This window comes from Oryctolagus cuniculus, chromosome 5 (genome assembly GCF_964237555.1).
Source record: "Oryctolagus cuniculus chromosome 5, mOryCun1.1, whole genome shotgun sequence".
Taxonomy (NCBI): Eukaryota; Metazoa; Chordata; class Mammalia; order Lagomorpha; family Leporidae; genus Oryctolagus; species Oryctolagus cuniculus.
The window spans coordinates 53,112,461-53,136,481 of NC_091436.1; the positions used below are offsets into that span (position 1 = coordinate 53,112,461).

The window sequence follows — 24,021 nt, forward strand, 5'->3', positions numbered from 1 at the left end:
TGGTTTATCTTTGTATTCCCAGCACTTGGAAAATCTTCATAGACATTTACTGAACAAATGTATGCAGCTGATGCTACTATAATTCTCATACAGCCTTCACTGTATTGTTACAAGTAAACAAAATTAAATGAATGCTAGAATAATGTTCATATTTTTCTACAGGTGAAGATGTCAGCATGATTTGTTTGAGTTCAGATGATGATGTCAGGCCAATTGCTTTAATGGAAACCAAAAACCAAGAAGGACTAAACTATATGGTACTTGCTACAGAATGCAGCCAAAGGGAAGAAAACTCAGAGGGTCCTCTAGGCTCCAAGGAATCTGAATCTTGTGGTATGAGGAAAGAAGAGAAGGAACCACATGCAGACAGAGATTTCTGCCAAGAAAAACAAGTGGCTTACTGCCCTCCTGGCAAGGCTGAAGGCCTGAACTATGCCTGTCTCACTCACAGTGTGTATGGAGATGGGTCTGATTAAGAATGCTGTTTGGGAAACACGAGTTGCGATGAATACTCCCATTACATAGTCACTGAAGTAAAATTTGAGTAGAATGACAGATGCTGTCATGGTATATGACTGTGCATCAACATTGTCAAGTTCCTGAATTCCAATCTTGGTCCTGAGAGCTGCTGGGTTTCAGCTGTAACAGTCTTCATACTAACAGCCTAACCTTCAGTAGAGTTGCGAGGTGAACCACTCAGCATATGGAAAGCCTGGGGAGACTTTAAGTCTGGAAGGGAAACACTGCTTCCCTCCCCTGTGAAGGCCTTTAAGCCATTGCTCACCTATCAGTCTGCACCATTGTACAAACATCTTGGGCAGATGGAAAGAGACAGAAGTAGGTCTGTCCAGGGATCTAGAGGAAGGGGCTAAGCAGTGTGTTCAGGGGGCAGACTGAGGTCCAGACGATCCCAGAGGGGACTGAAGAAATGATGAATGGGTTCTATCCATACAAAAGGAACCAGCACTTGTAGCCTGAGAAATCAAAGGAAAGCTATTACTACAATAAAACAGTTTCTTTAATCATGACTGTCAAATATTTCATATTTTAGAAGCGGCTTCAGTCATATTGAAACTAGGAACATGATCTCTAAGACTGAAGTTTAGCATTCTGCAATAAAAAATCATGTGTGATATGTAAATTATGATTAAGAAAATTAATAGTGTAAAGATTGTGTTTATTTGCAGTATCTATTTTATACATAAAATACTTAAGATTAAATCTATAATTTTTAAATATGAAAGTGATTATGAGTACATTGTTAACTCGAGCCATGCAAATTTTAAAAGCATATGAAATAATAAATTCCTAAATGAGAATTATTTTTAATTTTTTTCCACAGAAAGACTGACAATATTTTTTTCTTTCACCGTTACCCTTTAAATCATAACATCTGAAGAGCTCTAACAGCAACATTAATTTAACCATTCTGTGTGTTACTTAGGTGTAGTATACAGGAGCAACATTTTGGGTCATAACATTCACTAGAAACCACCATGGAAGAGGCTCATGTATAATTAGGTTAATCTTTTAATTTGCCCACTATCTGCTAATGTGCAAGGGTGACTAGCTGAATGGTGAGGTACATAGAGAAATGAGTAGATCCATTCTGTGGCCCCCAAGATATGCTCCAGGACTTGTGGCCCCTCTGCCACATCTGGTGTTCCACTGAACATGGCAGGTTATTTTCTGTTATCTTTTGACCTGTTCATGGGCATTTGTCATTATTTCTTGTAGCCCGGGGTTTGAAGCCCCTTCTCATGTTAGAGAATTCTTCCACCTTTTTCTTCCGGGTGGCAACTGTATTCTAGTCCCTTCCCCAGGGTCTCTTGCAACAAGAAGGCAGGTACATGATTCTACCCACATATCTCAGCATCACCCACCCCAGGTTTCTGTTTGTGAGCTAAGTATACAAAGCGGTAGGGCTACCACAAATCATCCCTGGTGATGGCGGTAGCAGTGGCAAGTCTGGCTTCTGGCACAGCAGGGTTGTTGGAGGTGGCATTCAGTGTCTGGGGCCAGGAGAGTCTGCAGAGTGAGGCTGGAGTTTACTGTCTCTGGCAGCTGGGGTACAAGACTGGACTGATTCTGTTGTCCACTCATTGCCACTGCTGTGGACTCTAGCTCCGAAGACCCTGAGTCTGGTTCTCAAGCCTTCCGTGGGATTCTGCAGTTACCCCCATAATCTTTTTTTTTAAAGACTTATTTTATTTATTTGAAATTCAGAGTTACACAGAGAGAGGATAGGCAGAGAGAGAGAGAGAGAGAGCACTCTTCCATCCGTTGGTTCACTCCCCAGATGGCTGCAATGGCTGGAGCTGTGCTGATCCGAAGCCAGGAGCCAGGAGCTTCTTCCGGGTCTCCCACGTGGGTGCAGGGGCCCAAGGACTTGGGCCATCTTCTACTGCCTTCTCAGGCTATAGCAGAGAGCTGGATCAGAAGAGGAACAGCCAGGACTAGAACCAGCACCCATATGGGATGCTGCCACTTCAGGGTTTTAACTCACTGTGCCACAGCGCCGCCCCCCCTCCATAATCTTTTAATAAAAACTTTTTTTTAAAATCAGCCAGAGTCAATTTCTTTTGCTTGCAATCAGGTTTTTACTCTGCCAGTGTCATGGACCTTCATTTTAGAATACATAAAAAGGGATATGAAGTGTTATGAGCAATTGAATTTGCAGTATAATATAATTGCATTACAATTTGGACAATAGAGCAATGATATCTTAGAGGACCAACTATCAAAATTCTCATATGTTAGCTAAGAAATAAGTGTAAATTAGCAGTCTTTTAAATAATAATAGTGGTAGAAATATTCAATGCAAAAATAGAATAGATAGGGGCTAAAAATATCGCATGTAAAGTGTGTTGTAGATAAAATATAATCAATCGATTAAATCTGTAGTTGTAATTCTACAAATGATGGTTAATTCTGGACAAATTAGATTTTGTGATTAATATTTTAATAACTAGCAATGGTTAAAAAATGGCATTTGTTTAAATGTGTCATTCACTAAAAATTAACAGAAGAACAAAATCATAGTGACCTTTTTTTAATCTGTTAAATATGTCCTGGGAATATTAGAGCTGAAAGAAAGAATGACTCACTGAAGTAGAAGCTATATTGGTAAAAGTTTACATAACTCTAACCTTCATTTAAAATTCTTCAGCAAAAGAAATAATACATAGAAAAATATTTATGAGTGTTGCAAATGAAAATGGTTCAACATTGCTAATTGAACAAAGATTACATAGATAAAATTGGCATGTTGGTATGATTCAAAACTGAGGTTCTTTGGTAAAATACTTTTGAGGAAAGAGCCTGGTTCTGGGCCCAGGACTGTGCAATGCTTCTCCGTATTGGCTTTCTCTCACCTGTTGGGAACTCCTCACCTATTTTCTGTTTATCTAAATCCCACTTATCCTTTAGGGTCAGCTCATATTCCAACTTTCTGGAAAGGCCTGTCCCTAACTTTAACTCTCTTCCCTCCCAGAATTCCTGTTACCCTTATTATCTTTACATCTCATTGGGCAATAACTGGCACTATATTTCCATTCTTTTCCTATATGTTTTACCTAATCAAAAAAGTGTAAGCTTCCTGAAGATAGGGAGGTATCGTGCATCCATTTTGTATATTCTCTAAGCCAAACTGGGCATCTGTGTTGAATGGATTGATGGTTGACTTTATCATAATCTTTTCCTAACACATTTCAGAACAAGTCCCAGCCTGTGGATCACACAGAGGTTGCCAGGAAAGTGGTGTAATGCCAAAGGGACTCAAGTTGTTTCTTTCAATTCTGAGTTATATGAGACCTAAATAGGAAGATTACAGATGTTGAGGGCTGCTTTGAAGTTCAGACCAGATTTAGGTGAGGGTTACACTTTGGAAGCTCTTGATATGACTGTGAACATATGCTAAAGGAGGTAATTTTTTTTTAAATCATTTTTAGTTTTTCCTCTATCTAAACTCATCCTTTAGCCTCAAAATGACCTCTAGGGATGTAGGGTAAATGTTAGCATGCTCTTGACTTTTCGTTGCTTGGTAAAAGGAAGCCTGTGCAGGTTTTCTGTTTGCAGTTGGTCAGGGCTGCAAGGAGTCTCAGTTAGATGACCTATCCCTATCTTCCAGGCGTCTTAATATATAACTGGAAGAATTAAGGGGCCAAAACACACCTCCAAACTATGTTGTAAGCATTTTAGGATATTTCCTACCAGTTTTCCCCCTGCAGTATGAGTTTTATGACTTGAAGAGTTCTAGGTGTATATTCTTGTTTTTTTTTTTTTCCTATTTAACATTATATAAGCTGTCCTTCTCATCACTGAATATTCTTCAGACTTGTTTCTAATGCCTGCATAAAAATCCTATAGGATGGATATACTACATTTTATCGATCATTTGTAGATCCACACAGTATTCATTCATTCAATAAATACTTTTTGAGTGTTTGCTATGCAGCAAGCACTATTATAGGTGCTAGGAATATAGCAATAAGCAAAGCAAACTTTCTGCCTTGATGCAGGTTATAGTCCAGCTTTCTTGTTAGGGGGAGAAAATCATAATAAAGAACAAGAATATGCATACACTGAGGATCAAATGTAGTACTTCATAGCTGAACTCAAGACGTTTAAATGCCCAGCCAAGGCAAGTCTGTTGAGAAAAGCAGAAATCCTGAAACACAGGATGTGATTACTTGGATAAATGTCTCCAAATTCTGGCTCAGAATATCCTTCTGATCCCTCAGAGTATGTAGAAGTGGCTTATACCTCCAAAGTAAGAACTAGCACTTTCTCTGTAGAGGAAGATATGGGAGATGACCAGCAAATAGAGGACTTCTTAGGAGCTTCAACTATCTCTTTCCTGACTGCCAAGTCAACAACCACAGTTAAATCCCAGAATAACATGACTAGTGACATGGTGGGTCTGATATAAAAGGAAAGACAGTATATACCAAAGGAGCCCCAAGGATTAGCTGATAAGTCCTGATGGGAGCCACGTGAGTCATGTTGGTATTATGTTCTGAAGATGTCGGACCAAAGTAAAGTCAGACTAGATAAGTAAAATTCATTCACTGGGTGAGACTTCCTGGAACATGAGATTTAATATCCTGGAAGAGCAGTAAACATGTGCGTAGGGTGGTCTAAGAATCCAGGAGAAAATAAAGGCCCATGTTGGGTTTTCCCATCAGAAGGTAAAAGAAGGAATAAAAAGACTGAGGGAAGGGATAATCCTGACATGGGTGTCCTATTCACTGAGGTCATCAGGAGTGTGCTGATGAGAGGATCACTGACTAAACATCACAAAGAAGCTCAGTGATGGCCTCTTCTGCAGGCAGGAGTGGGTGTTTCCAGAGCTGGATTTGTTAACATCCATGAGCTTGACACAGTTTTGAAATAATAGAGGCCAGATGATTACATACAACCACCAGAAGCCAGGGATGATGACAGAGAGGCAGCCAAAGGGATTTCATCTCAGTTGTGGAGCTAGTTAACAAAGCATGTTGCTTAGGGCAAAATAGATGGGTAGCCAGTCCTCACCATCCACAATTAGTAGAAGGCTATATGATTTAGGGCTTTTCAGAGAAAAGGGAACCAACAGGACAGACAGATAGATGATAGATTTACAGATAAGGGATTTATTAGGAAATTTGCTCACATGATTATGGAGGTTAAGCATTCCCACAACATACTCTCTGCAAGCTTGGGGTCTGGAGAAGCGAGCAGTGTAGCTTAGTCAAGGCCTGAGAACCAGAGAAGCCAGTGGTGCAACTCTCATTCCAAGGTTGAAGGCCTGAGAACCTGGAGGACTACTAATGCAAGTCACACAGTCAGATGGCCAAAGAATTTGGAGTTCTGATGTTCAAAAGTGAAGTATATGAATATTCCAGCTCTAGGGGAGAGAGAATATATGATCCTTCCTCTGCATTTTTGTTCTAGCCAGTTCCTCAGCCAAATTGGGTTAGAATGGATCATCTTTACTAAGTCCATAGATTCAAACGCCACTGTCTTACAGAAACAACCTCACACACATACCTAGAATATCCAAATATTTGTTGATACAGTCAAGTTAATACCTAAAATTAACCATTGCAATGGAAAAAATGAACGAGCAAGGTGGCCAATTAAAATCATGATCCTTGCCAAGTTCTCAGGTCTGAATTAATTTTCACACCTGCCTCACTGACTGAAGATGTGGATAGATCCATAGTGGAATGATGCTGCAATACCAATGCAGCTATGCTCGCTACCCATGAGTCCTCCATGGGGCACTGTGGTCATTACTCTGGTGACTGTCCACTGGGAGAGGGGGAATTCCCAGATATTTGACAATTGGAGTCAACATTGGTATCCAGAAACCTCATCACGGCCTCTCTGTTAGGGTGGGGTTTATGCGGCCAGGTATTAAGTTGCCTTCTGGCTGAAGTATAACCTACAACACACCCACTAGGCCCACAGTTCCACCCACTCTGTAATTGACACTTTTTTTGTTTCAGCTGGGAGTGACTCTCTTATTGGATTCTGGGCCTGTAGAGTAAAATATATCATACTGTGGAAGGCCAGGTGGAAAAATCTGAAACTCTCTTCTCTTCTTCCAGCCAAAATAATAAACCAAAATCAACACTGAATCCCTGAGGATAGCAATTATTGACACCATGAAAGGTGGAAAGATTTAAAGGTTTCAAGGTTCCCAGTTTGTATCATGTCTCCATTCAATTCACCAGGGCTCCTGCAGAAACTGGCTATATCCTGGAGAATAACTCTAGAGTACCATGAGAAACCAGAGTAGTCCCCAACACAGTTGTTCTGCTCAATGTAGTGTATTTGCTAGACTGTATCAATAAGACCTCACATGTGTGGCAGGTTTCCTGGCATCTGCTTGTCAAAGGACCCAAAGAGCTATATCATTTTATTGGGTGAAAACTACTGATAATTGATCTCCAGGCTCAACCATATAGCTTTGATAAGTAAGTGTTGGTGTAAGAGAAGTTAAATTAGAGAGGATGCAATACAAAAAGGAAATGTAATTGGACAGAGTAAGATTTAAGATGTTTTGCCTTTTAAGAGAGCAGGGAAGTAAGTAGTGATTGGAGGAGATGAGTAGAGACAGTTTTCGGTTTTATTGGAAATGATCTGAGACAAAGGGAAAATTGATGAAGGAAGAGAAAAGGATATTTGTTGAAGTGGCATCCATGAGCACAAGACAGAGATTGAAGCTCAGGACGCAAGTGCAGGGAAAGGATATTTGACACTAACTGGCTATGACTAGATGTGCCACAGTCTCTCTCCACTCCTTCAAATAAGAGGGTTTTCTTCACTTAAACAGACCTCCAGAAATCTTTCCTTTTCCTGACTTGTACTCCAAACTTCAGATCAACCTATATATTTTAAAATTTTCTCACGGTGGCTGGTGCTGTGGCCTGGTGGATAAGGCTACCTCCTGCAGTGCCAGCATCCTATATGGATGCCGGTTTGAGTCTTGGCTGCTCCACTTCTGAGCCAGCTCTCTGCTATGGCCTGGGAAAGCAGAAGATGGCCCACATGCTTGGGCCCCTGCACCTGCGTGGGAGATCCAGAAGAAGCTCCTGGCTCCTGGCTTCGGATCAGCCGAGCTTCAGCTGTTACGGTCAGTTGGATAGTGAACCACAGAATAGAAAACCTCTTTCTCTCTCTCTGCCTCTGCCTCTCTGTAACTCAGCCTTTCAAGTAAATAAATACATTTAAAATTTTTTTTCTTGCACAAAATAAAATATTTTAATGCGGCTATTTAGGTTTCTTTCACAATAGTTTGTGACGCCTATTCAAAGCACTTAATATCTAGTTAAGAGTAAATAAGATAATGTCAGGTATGAATGGTTCATCTTTAGTACTGCAACCTCTTAAATCTTGAACTTATGTCACAAGATACTGTTGTTAAACAATATGTACCAAGTAAGTGGCATACACAACAGGTGGACAGATTTTCCAAAAGATGGGACCACTCACTGTGGTATGGTGTGGAGAAAAGCCTTCATAGAAGAGGACTTTGAAAAAGGTACAGAGGGTAAGAGTGCAGAGAGGATGAAGGTTTTCTAGTATGGTGGGAGTACTGTATAAAGACTTTCTATGGAACATAAGAGAAAGCAATGCAGACTGCTCTAACCCAAGGATAGCCACACAGAGGTTGTGTTCAGGTACTCTGGTAATTTCTAGATTGTGTACTACTGGGCTAAGAACTTACTCAAGGGTGGGCTTGACATCTTCCTGAAACCTGAGAAAACAGAGCTGGAACTTCAGTGATAAGAATACATAGGAAGAGAAAGCACAAAAAGTAGATAAAGAAGCTAAAAGATGGCATACAAAGTGTTTGCTTTTTGTTGCTTTTAGAATGTTTCTGTTTATAGCATAGGAAAGGAAAATAAACAAAGTATAATTGAAGTCAAATTAGAAATCTCTTCTATAAAAGAAATTATGAAAAAATATGCACTCTAAAATAACGCTAAAATGTATTCAGAAGCTTTTATAATCTGAAAAAACATTTTTAAACATTTATTTATTTATTTGAAAGGCAGAGTTAAAGAGAGGCAAAGGCAGAGAGAGAGAGAGAGAGAGAGACAGAGAGAGAGGTCTTCCATCTGCTGGTTCACTCCCCAACTGGCTGCAATGGCTGGAGTTGTTGCTGATCCAAAGCCAGGATCCAGGAGCTTCTTCTGGGTTTCACAAGTGGTTGCAGGGGCCCAAGGACTTGGGCCATCTTCTACTGTTTTCCCAGGCCATAGCTGAGAGTTAAATTAGAAGTGGAGCAGCCAGGACTTGAATTGGAACCCATATAGGATGCCAACACTGCAAGTGGCAGCTTTACCTGCTATGCCACAGTGCCAGCCCCAAATTTTAACATTTCATGTCTTGTCCTTCCTTATTGGTGTTTTGTGACACAGGAAAATTCATTGGTAGTTCTACTTTATACCTCATTGTCCTAAGATCCTAAACCTATATCAGCTGACATCTAGATCTGCTCAAATATAATGGGCAAAGAAAGTTTTTGGAGAATGAAATTAAAGTATACATTCATTTTGGTGCAAAAGAATTTTGAAATCCAGGCACAGTTTTTTCTTTTTACCAAAATACACATTTTCCATGAGCATTTTGAAGAAGCTTTGTGTATTATGCTTGTGAAGCATAAAGCGTTTACTTTTATGTTTTACTTAATGGTGCATTTTGTATCTCAAGCAAAAAGGGACAATGGGAGTATCCCCTGGTGAATTTCTGGAATTTTCAGTCCTACTCATATTGCCACCAGTTCTTCAACATCAAATGATCAGATATCCCAAGTTTCAACATGAGATGATGGTGCTTAATATCATCATTTTTAAATTCACTAGTTCAATAGTTTGTAACTGTTCTGTATACAGTTGGAAATAATTTTCCATCTTACCAGTTTCAACTGAATACAATTCCATGAGTTTTTTTCCTCAGCATGTGCGTCTATTTCTCCAGACCTTTTTCTTATTCCTTTAAAAAAACATAAGTCAAGAATGTGCTTTTTGAAGCAAGTCTTTGAACAAGGAAGAGCAAATATCATACGCTCTCTTCTTTATGTTTTTTGTCAAAATCTGTCAAGGTGTTGTTTTAGTTTTCAGAGAAGAAACTGCTTCAGGCAGAAACGGGATTTCACACAAAGGGAAGGTGGGATGATGATAGCAACACAGTACCTTTATGTCGTGCTACCAAAAGTATCAAGAAATAGCAGACAGAGGGGAAAATCCTATAATAGGAAAAAATATTCAGCTGCTTCCTAGTATTAATTACACCCTAGGTAACACATACTAGAAAAAGAAAAAAGAAATAGGCCTTTATCTACCTTATAAAAATAACTAACAACAAGAAATCATTTTATTTGTTCTTCATCTCATTTCTTGGTAATTCCATTAATGGCACAAGGTGGCTAATACAGCTGTCAAAAATAAGAGCAAGGAGCAGTGGCTCACTAGGCTTATCCTCCGCCTGCGGCGCCGGCACTCCGGGTTCTAGTCCCGGTTGGGGCGCCAGTTCTGTCCCGGTTGCTCCTCTTCCATTCCAACTCTCTGTGTGGCCCAGGAAGGCAGTGGAGGATGGCCCGAGTGCTTGGGCCCTGCACCCGTATGGGAGACCAGGAGGAAGCATCTGGCTCCTGGCTTCAGATTGGCGCAGCATGCCGGCTGTAGTGGCCATTTGGGGGGTGAACCAACAGAAGGAAGACCTTTGTCTCTCTCTCTCACTGTCTAACTCTGCCTGGCAAAAAAAAAAAAAAAAAAAAAGAAGAAAAAGAAAAGGCAAGGGGCTGGCACTGTGGTGCAGTGGGTAAAACTACTGCCTGTAGTGCCAGCATCTTACATGGAAGCAAGTTGCTCCTCTTCCAGTCCAGCTCTCTGCTATGGTCTAGGAAAGCAGTAGGTGGCCCAAGTGCTTGGGCCCCTGCATCCACATGGAAGACCAGAAAGAAGCTCCTGGCTTTGGATTGGCCCAACTCAGGCCATTATGGCCATTTGGGGAGTAAACCAGTGGATGGACTCTCTCTCTCTCTCTCTCTGCCTCTGTCTCTCTGTAACTCTGCCTTTCAAATAAATAAAAAATCTTAAAAAGAAAATAAGGGCAAGGCTGTAGTTAGAAAATTAGAAGAAAAAGAAAGGAGTTCATGAATTCCCCTTGATGATCAATCATAGATGTTGTTTCCCCAAAGTGTTTTTAATTTTATTTCAGAGTGAAAATTATTATTTGAAGTACTCTAGTACAGAAGATTTAAATTACAAGTTAAATGGGATATTTTCCTAGTTCTAAATATATAGATTAATGCATTCAGATATAAATATAAATACAGATGGAGATTAATGTATTCAAAAACTAAATATTGATAATTGGTAACTATATCATTATGGTGGAGCAAATATTGAGTGGGAATGAAAATCTCTTAATTCTTTGGTTTTCTGAAGTATAGCCTACCTATCACCTGAATTTCTTATTGGTAATCATAATTACAGAACAGCATTTCAGAAAATTTGCAGAAAAATGGAATGAAAAACATAAGTTTATTTTAGTGCAAACTTTTTTGAAATCTATGTAGTGTTTTCATAATACATGCTTTCCAGAAAGTTTCTAAAGATCTCTCACATACTTATTCATGTATTCATTTTTGATGGGGAGTGGAAATAATTATTACAAAAGAATAGTTTGAGTAAAACCACTTTAGCTGTTTTGAAACACTGGGAGTTATTTAAAATTTGAACTTATTAAGAACAAAACAAAGAAATAAGAAACATGCTGCTGATATTTTTCCATCAACTGAATTCTAAGTAGGCAAAGGAACCTTGGATGTCTTAATTTTGTTTTACAGGAGTTTTAGCTTCCTAAGAGTAAATTGGAAAGCTCATAGAAATACTGGAATTTGAGGTAGATCTAACATTCTGTTGTAGAAGATTTTAGGTTTTTCTTTTTGAGTTAACTTGTTCTAAGATAATTCATGTTTTACCAAAGCAATAATTATTCTTGTAAGTTTATCAAAGGATAAACATACTTTCTTCAGCAAAATATTTTGCTCTTTTCCCTTAAAAGAAAATTCATTTCTTGACACTAAGTTGGAGTAGTGGAATCACCTCTGTCAACCAGTCAGTGGCCATGCTTTGCCTGGATATGAGGTTCGAAGGTCACCGCTGGAAACAACTGGGAGCTCTTCTGGGAGACTGCCTTGCCTTTTTAGGTTATGAGGGTCTCTCTGTTTAGGAAAACATGATTGACAGTTCCACTCCAGCTCCAATTAGCACTCTATAATTTATTAGCTTCTGCTTTCAGATTATGCGCTAACTTCACAAATATTTCAACCACGGAAACAGCAGCTATCAAGTGTCTCTTTCCTGATCCAGCCCTCTGGGCCTGGAGTGAAATACAAGGAAAGGGTGGTACAGTTGGTCAAGTGAGAATAATCATTTGTGTCTGTGCCTGTCTCAGGGCATGTTGTCTCTGATTTCTCTTTAGGACTGCATATTTGTGTGTGTGTGTGTGTGTGTGTGTGTATTGGGGAGTAGGTTATATTTGTGGGTAAATAGATTATATTGTGTAAATATTTTACTTGTACGTAGAGTTTTACTAATGTGTGGGAGATGAAGAAGAGCCAGTATTAAAATTTGTGTTTGCTTAACCGGAATGCTAATGTAAATGTCACTTCAGTTACATACAAACAGCAACTGTAATGATACTGTCTTTAGGACATTTATTCCTTTACTCCAGACTTTAGGAATATATATACTAAATCCTAAAATTTTACCAAGGAAGACTAGAATATACAAAGACTTTGACAAGTACAATCAAGCTATGAATTATTTGCATGCAAACAGTCAACAAACTATTAAATTCTATAGAGGACTCATTTTTTTTTAATATTGTATATCTTTGAGGTCTTTTGATTTAAAAAATTCTTCTTCCATGCTTTGACATCCTCTAATAATTACATTAAAAATGAAATTTCTGAAAATGGCATTTATATGGAAAGCCATTTTCTAAGTTTTATTTTTTAAATAAAGTAACCGATCACTAAGTGTGTAAAATAAGAACTTTTTTTTTGTTTTGATAGGCTATATCTGGGTGCCTCACAAATATGCAGGTTTTGTAATTCAAAACACAATGGAAATTAAAGTTACCTTAGGAGTAATTTCCCCCAGCTGCAAGGGGGCACAGAAAATACAGTACTTACCCAAAGAGTGGTCAGAGAAGCTTCCAGTCAGGGAATCTGCATTCTAACACCCACCATTTCTACCCTGCCTCCCATTCAGGCCCAAATCAATGTTAAGTCATTGCTACGCATTGCCATGCATTGAAATAGAACTTCAAAGGGGAAACGAGAAGGGATGGCAACTCCCTTTAAACTCAAGCAGAAGAACAGATAGAATTCCCTGTAGCTGGGTGACTGAGTTCTCAGCCAGAGGGCAACGGGCAAAAGGATTACTTGCTGGTGGAGAGCCGTCTCTCCCCTTTTCATCACCTCTTCCTCGGCTTAGGCCAAGTGCAAAGGGAAAGCTGTGGGTGAAGAGGACACAAGTTGCCAATGGGTATGATTACAGGGGAATCTAATTTTTCAGACCCTCAATCAGGTCATGCATGTGTATGTCATGGACCCTTTTCTCATGTTGTCCCTCATTTCCTTGAACACCCTTTTCTCAATTCTTAGTACTTTGTTTGGCTCTACGTGGTCTCACCAATATTAGCAAGACAGGCTTGGAAGTTTCTGTTAAGACTGGGGTCCTCAAGCATACCAGGGCTATTGGTTCACTAAAGTTCTCTTTGACGTACTTATTACACAGAATCAAATCATTGTAGCTTGTAAATCATCTTGTACTTCTGCCTTAGGTAGGTATAAAATGGAGAGAAATGCTGTGATTTTGTAGGTCATACGTGCCAGGTGGCAGGAGCTTGGACTGTTTCAGCAGACTGGACGGTCTGTTCAGGACTGCATAAGGCCAGTTCCAGTGAATGAGTCTCCTCACCAGCAACCTGATATTCAGGTCAGATGTGGCTTAGGAGAGAGATTTCAGTAATTAGAACCTCGTGGCTGGGAAAATGCTCCCTGTGAGTTCTGACCACAGATCTCGTGAGTGCTAACATAGGTGGAGCACAGGTAAAGATCTCTTCCACTAGGAAATACTCCAAAGATGTCTAGCAGAGAATACACTGTTATGCTTTTAGCTCACACAGCATGTTTGGCAGTAAATTCTGAAAACTGTACTGGGATTTAATGCATTATATTTATGCTTGTAGACACCAGTGATCCATGCCAGTGGAACATGGATTAAAAAAATCCACAGAGAAGTCCAAAGTTAATTTTAGTCATTGCTTCCATGTCCAAACTTCAGGGCAGCTCTCACTGGGCTTGATTAGGTTTGGGTGTGAAGAACTTCAGAGCAGTGAAGGCTGTTAAATGGTTAAATGAATTAATAGCAGAAGTAACATTAATTCCCTTCTGGAGACAAATGGAGATATGCATCGGGCTGGTCTAAAGGCAGTGGCATTTGATGGAGTTTGGACAACTTTCTATGACATTCCTTTGATATTTGGGGTTCTCTGAGTCCCATAAAATGTCAGTGTTCACTTTGCTGTTTCTTTTTCCCTTTGTATTCATCTGTTGTGGAGGAAAAAATAAGCCTAAATTTGGAAGCAAAGAAACAAATCAGAACCGGAAATGCAGTTATTGAGGTGGGTAGTAGGGCAGCTCCTGTGTCTGAGCTGCCTGGGTTTGCATCTCGGCTCTGCCATTTATAAGGTTTATGACTGGGCAGTGATTTCTCCTCTGTGTGCCTCAGTTTTCTCCTGGGTAAGATGATCATCATAATGAGTCCCACATAGAAATGTTTTTGAGGCTGAAATGAATTAACTTTTATGTAACACTTTCAGAGTAGTGCCTGGTGCATGATAAACAATTAACATTCGCTATTATTATTGCTACCACATCTCAGGCAGCAAAATCATAGTCATAATATATCTGAACAAGAACTAAAATATCATTTTTGTGGTGATATTTACTTCACATGCTCCCAAATGATGGAAAGGGAGACAGGTGACTCTGACAAGCTCATGTTCTGAGTAGGTTCCTTTAACTGCTTCCTACTCTCAATATTATTATCCAAGACGAATTATATTTGCTTCTCATATTATAATGAAGGTCAAGATTAGGCTAACATTTTGATACTTCAACAATGTACCAAGGTAAATTGAGCATGACACAAAATGTCTCTCCAGGGTGTATTAGTGAAAGAACACAAATAACTTTGGTATCAACAGAAAACAAATAGAAAAGCCATCAATTTCTTTATCCCTTGCTCTCTCCTCTTCCTCCTCCTCTTCCTCCTTCTTCCTGTCTAGTTAGAAGTTTGGTTTCTTAGACTATTTTTAAAAATATAAAATAACTAATATTCCAGAAACAGTTTTAACTGATGACTCGGCTGCCTTTAGAACCTAAAATTTAAGATGTTAACAGTGATTCCCATTTGGAAATTAATGGATCTGTATCTGACCCAAGGATCTACAGGTAGTGCTTTGTGTACCACCTCTGCTTCTAACTTGCTGAATGCCTTTGGCTTCCATGGGCCATGATTTTGTCATCTGTAAAACAGAGGGAGATACTTAACTTCTCATGCCTAGAGTTGATAACGGTAAGAAAGGGGTTAGCTGACTCCACAGCATAGCAAACATTCTGGGCAAACAAATATATACATACCATACATACATATACATATGTATATATACACACATATGTATATATCTCTACTCTCCTTTATTCCACTAGAGAAAAACAGACATTTGTTTACTTTTATGAAACAACACTGTGAACTCATAGTAAACAGGTATCTTTAATATTCTTAATGTTCATTTCTTCCTCATCACCTTCAGCTTTGCCCATGCTTAGACCCCTTCCCCTGTCCCAATACTAAAGTGACCAAATCACAGCCATGGAGATGGACAAAGATATTCGGGGTACTGCAGACTCCATGAACATTTCTTCCCCTCGTAGTGATTCTTAGTTATTCTCCATGGAGACAGTTAGGATTTCTTGTTGTCTTTTTTCATCCACAGGATAGAAGGAGGGACAGAACTTGTGCAAGAGAAGGAAGAGAAGGGTTTCGTCTTTCCTTGTGAAATGTTCCTTGTAAAAAAAGATGATATCTATGTACACACACACAAACACACACATGTATGTAAAATGTATCCAGTGCAGTTCCAATTGTTCTGCCAAATACTGGGAAGTGCCACCTTGGTCGGTGTATTTCTGGAGTTTTAAACAGTTGTCCTGCAACAGCTGCATTTCAATAAGACTTGGGCAGGTGGCTGCAGATAAGTCACTTGCCACTGACATTCAGATGGAGGCTTCCATGTTCATAGTCCAAAGGAAAAAGTGTGTCTTTGTGTCTGGAGTGGGTGTCGGGTGGGGCAGGAAGGGAGCTGAAGGCTGAGCAGTGAGGAAGAAGGAACTGGATTCTTTTTACTTCTCTACTACAATTTTTGATGCATATACAAATTTTTAAAATCTGAGGATAATGACATCAGTAGTGCTATGGTCACACTACCTAATGAAAAAATTCACATCAGCATAAAAAATATTCACACCGAAAAGTCTTTTTTGCTTTCCCCCTGTCCAAGAAAGCGTATGATGTCATACGACCTGACCAAGTCATCTCACCATAAATAGTTCCTTCCAGTGATTTGGCCAAAAGTCCTTAGACACAATTCTCTCTTTGGATCTGCTCTTTTGGTAAGAGGAGTTAATTTGAGATGAAATTTCTGAAGATGTGGTTTTTGGTTTTCCCACCACACGGAGAAATGTGAAGTCTCTGCCTTCCCCTGTGTCCTCATCCACGAAGTGAGAGGCACAGATGTTGCACCTCCATGGCTGGTGAGAAGGGAAAGGGAAGGGGAAACCCTGGGTCAGCAGATCAGCTCAGAAGGGGTGCACCACAGAGGGAATAGCGACGAGCTGTAAACCAAGATCAGAAGCCGTTACAAACCCACTCCATTTCAGCTCTGAGCGTCACCAATCGCACTATGCAGTGACCTACAGGGAAGAAGCTGGGCTGTCTAAAACCAGTACACATCCTTGCTTTTGTCCTGAGGCTGCAAACCTGTAAATAGAGACAAGGGGAGGGGGGAGAGACAGAGACAGAGAGAGAGGGAGACAGAGAAAGAGACAGAGAGAGATGGGGGAAGAGAAAAAGAGGGAGAAAGAAGGGGTGGGGAGGAAAGGCATAGATGTTTAAGGGAAGAGAAAGACACACACCGTAGTTACATTGTGACAGTCACAGATTTCATCTAAGGGGCAAGTGAGTGACAGTAAAAGCAAAGCAAACAGAAGTCAAATCTTCACCTGAGGGAAGGGGGGAGGGGCAAGACTACAGTAAGTCAATTCCTGCATTTACTATGTAACTATTTTCGTTTGCCCTAAAAATAAAGGAAAGTGAGAAAGAAAAAAACGAAAAAAACAAAAAGCCTTTAAAAAAAGGGAAATCCTTATTTGGATGCACCATTCAAAATCAACTCAGATAGTTAACATTATTGTTAAAAGCATATTCTTTCACTTTTACATTTTGAAGAGACCCCTTTAATCTGGAGTCACATATTTTTCTTTCCTTTTTATCTGTCACCAGGTGGCAAGACCCCTAAAGTCATATAGGGTTTAAAATGACACTCCCAGCAGCAACTCTAGATCAGCGCTGTCCAACAGAAAAATACAACAGGAGCCACAGGCTTTAATTGCAAATTTTCTAGAAACCACATTGAAAAAAAGTAAAAAGAAACAGGTGAGATTTAACTTTAAGAATATATTGACTGACCCTAATGAATTCGAAGGGCAATGTGTTGGAGATAGTTCGATTTGTAATCAAAACAAAGATATGAACGAGATGAACCTCACTTTTTTTTTTTTGCACAGAGTTTTAGAAATACATTTTTCATACAGGCAGTGCATCTTAAGCCGCCCTGGCCACATATCAACAGCTAGTGGCTACAGCATAGGACAGCACAGAGCTAGACCCTGTCCGCAGTTTTATTTATTTAACGTCTTCTCTAAGGTTTACCAGCCAGGTTAGGGCAAGGTCCAACTTTCTCATACCTCTCTGGCATCAGCTGAAACCACCACGCCCGGCACACCTTTGGCCACAGACTCCCGGGGGTTTCCAAGAGAGCTAAGGGGGTCCGAGGCTCAAGCCGGGGTCAGACCGTGGCCGCAGAGGCCCCGGGGAGGCCAAACTCCCTCCTCCGCTTACCTGAGTCCACGCTGAGGCTCAGACCCTGGGCCACGTCCCCGGCGGGGCTTGCGAAGGGGCCCCCGGGCGCGGCCCATGCGGCGCCGGTCGACTCGCCCTTGGCTGTGAGCTCGCAGGGTGGGCTGCCGGGCGCGGGCGCCGGGGCTGGGGCGAGGCGGGCTGGGCGCCCCGAGGCGGCGGGCATCAGCAGCGGCCCGTAGCGCGGATCAAAGTGTGGCGCGTAGACCTCATGCACGGCGGCTGGCCGCGGGTAGGCGGCGGCCTGGGCGCCGAGGGCGCCGCCCAGCGCGTAGGAGTGGTGTGGATGCGCGTGGTGCGGGTGCGCGTGGTGCCAGGGCTCGGCTGCACCCTGGTGCAGGTGGCTGTGCAGCGCCGCGGGCGAGTAGGGGTCGGCGGCGGCGAAGGGCAGCTCGGAGTGCGCAGCGGCCAGAGAACTGCCCAGTGGCGCGGGCACCGGCGCCTGGTACGCGCTGTTCCAGAAGGAGGCTGGGAAGCTGCGCTGGCTCATCGGGAAGGAACCGTCTGGGTCCGGCAAGGCGAAGAGGAGAAAAGGAAGACAGAAGCGCGTCACCTCCGGAGCTGCCCGTCGGGACTCCGACCCACACGGCCCTAGAGCCGAACGCGCGGGGCCAGCTCCTTCTTAGGGGCTGCAGTCTGCGAAAGCAAGGTGCAAAAGAGGCTTCCGGGAGCCCCTGGGAGGAGATTCCTGTACTTCGAGCTCGCAGACGCGTCCTCAATGCAGAAACCCCAGCAGAGGAAGAGCGGAGAACCCGCCTCTGCAGCACAAGTTTGAGCGCACGGCGACTCCCCCGGGCTCGGCAGACACACGGCCTACATTTCCCCGGCGGTGCCCTCGCTCTCCTCCAGCTAAAGATACCTCTTCCCAAGTCTTGGCCGCCTAGAGCTCTCTGCCCCCTCGCTCGTTCCAACCCGCCTGGCTCGGGAAAACGTGCCCCTCTAAGGCCTCAGAGAGACTGGAAGGCCACCGGCATATTTCGAAGTCTTGCTATTATTAGTTTTCTTTCTAGATACCCAAGAACTCCAGCGAAAGAGTAAATTAGATTTAGGAAAAGGGCAGCTGTACACAGAAGGACCTGAAGGGGCAGGTCTTTTATGCAAAGTTCTAATCAACGAACTTTCTGCATGGAAAAAAGAACTTGATAATTGCCAGTATCGCTGCTGCCCCTTAGTATCATAGAGGATTTTAAGAGAACATTTAGATCAAATTCGTTGCTTTTCCTAGCGAGGGAAAGATCTTTACTTCAAGGAATCTCTATTGAGCACCTTCTCTGGGGAAGGCATTTACACCACATCCTAGGGAATTAAAAAATGAGTTTTGCAAATGCTTTCTAAGTGTTAAACAGTTTTCCTATAAAATATTTAGGTTAAATATAAAGAAAAAAGATTGCAATTAAAACGAATGCTTTTGGATCTTGTTTAAGGGCAAGAGTTGTGCAAACTGCTAGACTTAATTAAGAGTGAGGGTTATCATTTCCTCTAAGCGACAAATGAAAATTTGTCTTTTTTTTTTTTAAGCCAAAGTCTTGATTTCTCGGCTGGGTACACATCAAAAAGCCAGGCTTTGTGAGAAAGATTTCTAAATGTGCCCCCCCCCCCCGATTTTGTTGGTGATTAATAGAAGTTGAGATTTCCGAATGGAAGGGGGAGTTCATTGACTTGTCCAGAACTTCGAAATTGTTGTTCCATGCTAGAGTACAGCAAAGAGTGCCTTGTGGAGACCATAAGAAAATAAAGACAGAGTGTGTTTTGGGAAAAGTCTTGGAATGTTTTGGCTGTTCCTTTGTTTTACTAGCCTATTGGATGACACTTTCTGTTTCCAGATTTCCCAAGTAATTGGAATGTGCAGAAGGCACAGGTCAGTTTTGGAAAACAGTCTCTAGTAGGTTTCAGTTGCCGGTGGGAGGGGGCTTAGAGCCTTTTGCTCTGGGCAAGTTTTCAGAATTGGGAAAATGCCTGGTAACTTGTGAGTGGTTAAAGTCCTCCACCCTCTGGTTTGGGAGGGCACTGGAAACCTCCCATTTCCACAGCACACTTACATACATTTTTTTTTTCTTAATGTTTGATTCTCACAACCTTCTCTAAGGATAGTAAGGAGGACAAGTGTTATTCTAATTTTAGAGATCAGTAAATAGAGTGACCTCAAAAAGGTTAAGAGACTTGTCCAAGGTCATCTTGCTAGAAGCTGGTGGAGCCAACATACACACCCAGGCCTTCCAATTCCAGGGCTTGTGTTTGTTCCCAGGTCAGTGCTCTGCTCTGCAGCTTCCCCCATCTCCCTTACCCTTCCTCAATGTTCATCCTCACCCTTCTCAGAAACCAAGGGTGATTCAAGCTGCGTATTCTTGTGCCTTCCTAGAGAGAGCGCCTGCTGAGAGGACCCTCCACTGCCCTTCCCAGTAGGGTCCCATACTCACCTCGCCAGGGCCCAGAGCTTCTTGGTGTTTTGCTGCTGGTACAGCTTGGGGAGTAGCTGCTAGGCTGGCTCAGGGCCCTGCTAAAATGTTCATCCACCACAGAGCTGATGTCCCCCTGGAAATAAGTGAAGAGGACGCAGCGGGAGTTGATGTACTCTGCCTCTGGTGGGCGCTCTTTCTCTGGGCTGCCTTCTTCCTCTTTTATACTGGCTGGGGTTTGGCTGGAAAAAGAGGAGCTGGCACTGCCACTGCTGCTGGGGCTGGCGTTGCACTCCTGGGCTTCCTGCATTTTGGAGTAATAGGCTAGTTTCTGCTTAGAGAGAGAGAAAGAATACAGATGTCAGTTTTGAAAGATGCAGCAAATTGGATTTAGACCCAACTCCCTCATCTTGATCCCTACGGTATCCACAGGAAAATTGGCCTCTGTGCTTAAGCCCTGTGCCCTCTGTCGATAAAAGCAGCAATGCGGGGCCACACAATCAGAAGGGCCATAAAGCTGCCCTTGAGCAAGGCGTGGAGAGGGCAGAGTAGGTGCATCTTCCTTAGAGGAAGACTGCCATCTCTGTCTGGTTCTCTGCCTTCCTGGAGTTGCTGCTGCACTGCTGGGAAATCCTCCTAAAATATCAGGATGAAGGTCCCAGAAGACACCTAAGCAACCAGGTTACAAGTGAATTTGACCTCAGAGCTGGGCTGAGCAGATATCTTTAAAAAACCAGGCTCCAGAGGTAAAGGGCATCCAAGTCCAGTTAAGGCCTGACTGTTCCCTGTCTGAGAATCCAGGGCAGAAGCAGAAGATGCAGTATTAGCATTCTTACGATAGCGTGCTCGTGTGCGCGCATGTACACACACACACACACACACACACACACTCACAAATCCACTCCATGAAACCAGGAATGTAAACGAAGAGCTGCCACGGACAGTTTGAAACAGTCCCATTTAGAATGAACCCCGTGGTAAAAATGTGGAATAATCTCATGACTTGGGAAATCTAGTACACTTTAATCAAAGTAAATTGATATTTGGTCACCACCAAACCATGCATTATAAAGTCTGTCTCAATATTTAGACAGATCTTCTTTGAAGTAATGAAGAATCAATGAACATAATTTCCACTCTCAACTTCTTAACACATATGGAGGAAAAAAAAACAGTAAAATGATGCAGAAGGTTAACATTTTGGCCATGAGGTTGGGTAAATTGTGCTGTCTGATGTGTTTTTAAAAACCAAGTGCAACTGCTGAGAACAGCTCTTCAGGATAAACAAAGCATTCTGCAGGCAGAGATGGTCTTGAGGGGTCTGCAGCCATAGAATGAACAGAGACATCTTAATGCAATAGATTGGTCCAGATTCTGGGAGGAGAAACCAACCTACCCCTCTCCTCTTTGCAACAGTCTCATCCTGGGAAGGAGCTCATCTCAGAGGCTGGAGCCAAAAGATTCCAGTTATTTAGCAATATCACCATTTCCGAAATGCCACTTTCCTACCTGTTCTAAAAATTAACATTGAGACTACAAAAACCCTAGGTTTGAAAGTCTTTAAAGAGGGAGAGGAAACAAACAAACAAACAAACAAACAACAAAAAAAAAACCAAAAAGCAACACCTACTCATTTCATAATTAACATATCAGGAAATTTCTGAGCAGATATTCTGAATCTGCAAACAAAATTGGTATATTCAGCAACCTTGGGGTTGGGGCGTCTTTCAGTTTTCTCCAAGGCTTGAGTCCAGACCCTCCCTTTCCAACCTGGTCTCTAAGTGCCCGGAGAGTGTATTTTGTTCTTCCCTGGACTACTATCCTCAGTTTCTTTGCTATGTCAGCTGAGGAAATGGAAGAAAAAAACTATTAGGCTAAACGCAGCCCAAAGAAAAGGAAAATTGGGGGAATTAATTGAAAATGAAGAGTTTGCAGAATCGGGGTTAAACGGCCTCTTAAAAAATGAGTTTGTTGAAGGCGAGGCTGCTGGATTCAGCTACATAGGCTCCAGAAAGGAGCTTGCCTCTGCTGGATCAATCGCACCCTAGTAGAAGTTTGAAGATATTACAAAACCAACGCATTCTGAGTGGTTGCTCTTTGTAACGGCGTTCGCTGGTTCTGGAATTAGTCGGCGTGATCTCCTGAGAACTGAAACGGAAGAAATTCTTCCTGAGATAAACTTAGAGATGAGGACACTCGGTCTTTTGGGCCTCAGACAAAAAGACAGAGACTGGTCTTTGCTTTTGTGGTGGTGGTTGTTACTTTCATTCGGGGGACCAAAGTTTTGCCTTCCCTGCATGAGCCCTGCCCACAGCTCTACACCACGGCACCAGATTTGGAGTCTGACAGTCTCGAACTAGAAATCCAGCCCGTGCTGCCTCGTCTGATGATTACAGGGGAAGACCCGGGCGCACATTAGCAGGGCTTAGCTGCTTTCCCGAGAGAGTAAACGGGCGAGCTAGAGGGGTTAGCTAATTGCACAACCAACCGCGAGGCAGCGCGGGCAATCCCCGCATCCGGGCGGCGCTCGCCGCTGGTCGGACGCCCAGGACGCGCGGAGGCGAGGCGGACCCTGGACTTCAGCGGTGTCCCAGCACCACCGGGAGCTGAACCACCGTTCCCCGAGGTCCCGGTCTCGACCGAGTGGACAACGTACCTGGTGGTAAGGGGTGTAGGCGGCTGCGAAGTAAGGCTGCGGAGGACCGTATACTTGGTACATAACATCCAGACAGCTCATGGCTCCCCGCAGTGGAGACGGTTAAGTGATTTTTCATCAACTCCCGCTCGGCAGAGCTCAGGGATGCTGCATGGGCGGCGCTTGGGTCGCGGCTCCGGAGGCATCGGCGGCGTGGCGAGGGGCGGCGCGGCGAGGGGCAGCGCGCTCCGCAGCTCGGGACCCCGCTGGCTCGCTCCCCTCCTACTCCTGCAATTCTAGCCCCGACTGTGCGCGGGGACAGGAGCGCCTGGGCTCCCGCTAGTGGACATTTAAACCCCACGCCCTGCGGGCGTGCTGACGCCACTCGGGGGCCTCACAGGGGGAGGCGGTGGTGGGGGTGGGAGGCGGGGAGCTGGGGGCCAATGGGGAGCGAGGGACGTGGGCCCCAGTGGGCGCGCGCGTGTTTCCAGGGGCTCCCCTGAAGCAACCCTGGGTCCCAGGGTGCCGAGGCTTCACACTGCGAGAAGGAATTTCCTGGACTAAGAGGAGACGGGGCTCTCACACGGAAAGGAATTGGGGCTTTCACACGGAGAGGGGGAAAGCTGGGGAAGAGCTCGTGGGGGAGCGCCAGCTCCACGCTGCGGAGTGGAGTGGCCAGTGGAGCAGATTCTGCTCTCTCGGTTCCTAGCGTAGCGTGGAGCCGGACAGCGCTGTCCCTGCAACCTCCTAGTGGGTCCAGGTCGTCGCCGACAGTCTGTCAACGGAGTCGGGGAATTGCATGCAGGCTGGAGCTAGCTCGTCAGCGGCGAATTGCGGAGGCTGAAGCCCATAACCTCCGCTGTCGCTCCACCCGCTCTGCGTCCCCAAGCCCCCCGCCCTCTCATCCCCTGCTCCCACATTCCAGTTCTGCTGTCTTGGGCCATCCCTTCTGCCCCTGTAACGTTGAATCCTGCCCCTTTCTGTCCGATACCCTCCACCCGAATCTGTTCGGTCGATGGAGATCACGCCCCTCTTTTGGCGGCTGCCGGTGTGAGCTGCTTTCGAGGAGTCTGGAGGGCATTCCCAGCCCCGTAGGCCTCCCTTCCCCGGGGCCGGGGGTCTTCTTCGCCGGCGTCCTTTACTGTCTGGGTAACTTTTTAGGACAAAGACTCGCTGGTTCTAAGAAGAGGAATTCTAGAAAGCGCGGGCAACTTTTGCT

At 43.3% G+C, this 24,021-nt stretch overlaps 2 protein-coding genes across 4 annotated transcripts in view; one reads left to right on the forward strand and one right to left on the reverse strand.

The window, feature by feature from the left end:
* Positions 1 to 16,336, forward strand: part of ROS1 (ROS proto-oncogene 1, receptor tyrosine kinase) — a 176,889-nt gene extending 160,553 nt beyond the window's left edge. For all 3 annotated transcript variants that reach the window (XM_070073675.1, XM_070073674.1, XM_051855385.2), the window contains one exon: positions 163 to 16,336. In XM_070073675.1, coding sequence (XP_069929776.1) covers positions 163 to 476 — 314 coding nt within the window. In that variant the 3' untranslated portion in view covers positions 477 to 16,336. The remainder of the gene's footprint in view (positions 1 to 162) is intronic.
* Positions 2,188 to 23,139, reverse strand: VGLL2 (vestigial like family member 2). The gene is made up of 5 exons (XM_070073676.1): positions 22,824 to 23,139; positions 20,189 to 20,498; positions 17,754 to 18,275; positions 12,698 to 16,613; positions 2,188 to 2,417 (listed from the first exon to the last, which is right to left on the reverse strand). The coding sequence occupies exons 1-4, from the start codon at positions 22,902 to 22,904 to the stop codon at positions 16,570 to 16,572; spliced, it is 957 nt and encodes a 318-aa protein (XP_069929777.1). The 5' UTR covers positions 22,905 to 23,139; the 3' UTR covers positions 2,188 to 2,417; positions 12,698 to 16,569.
* Between the last annotated feature and the right edge of the window lie 882 nt (positions 23,140 to 24,021).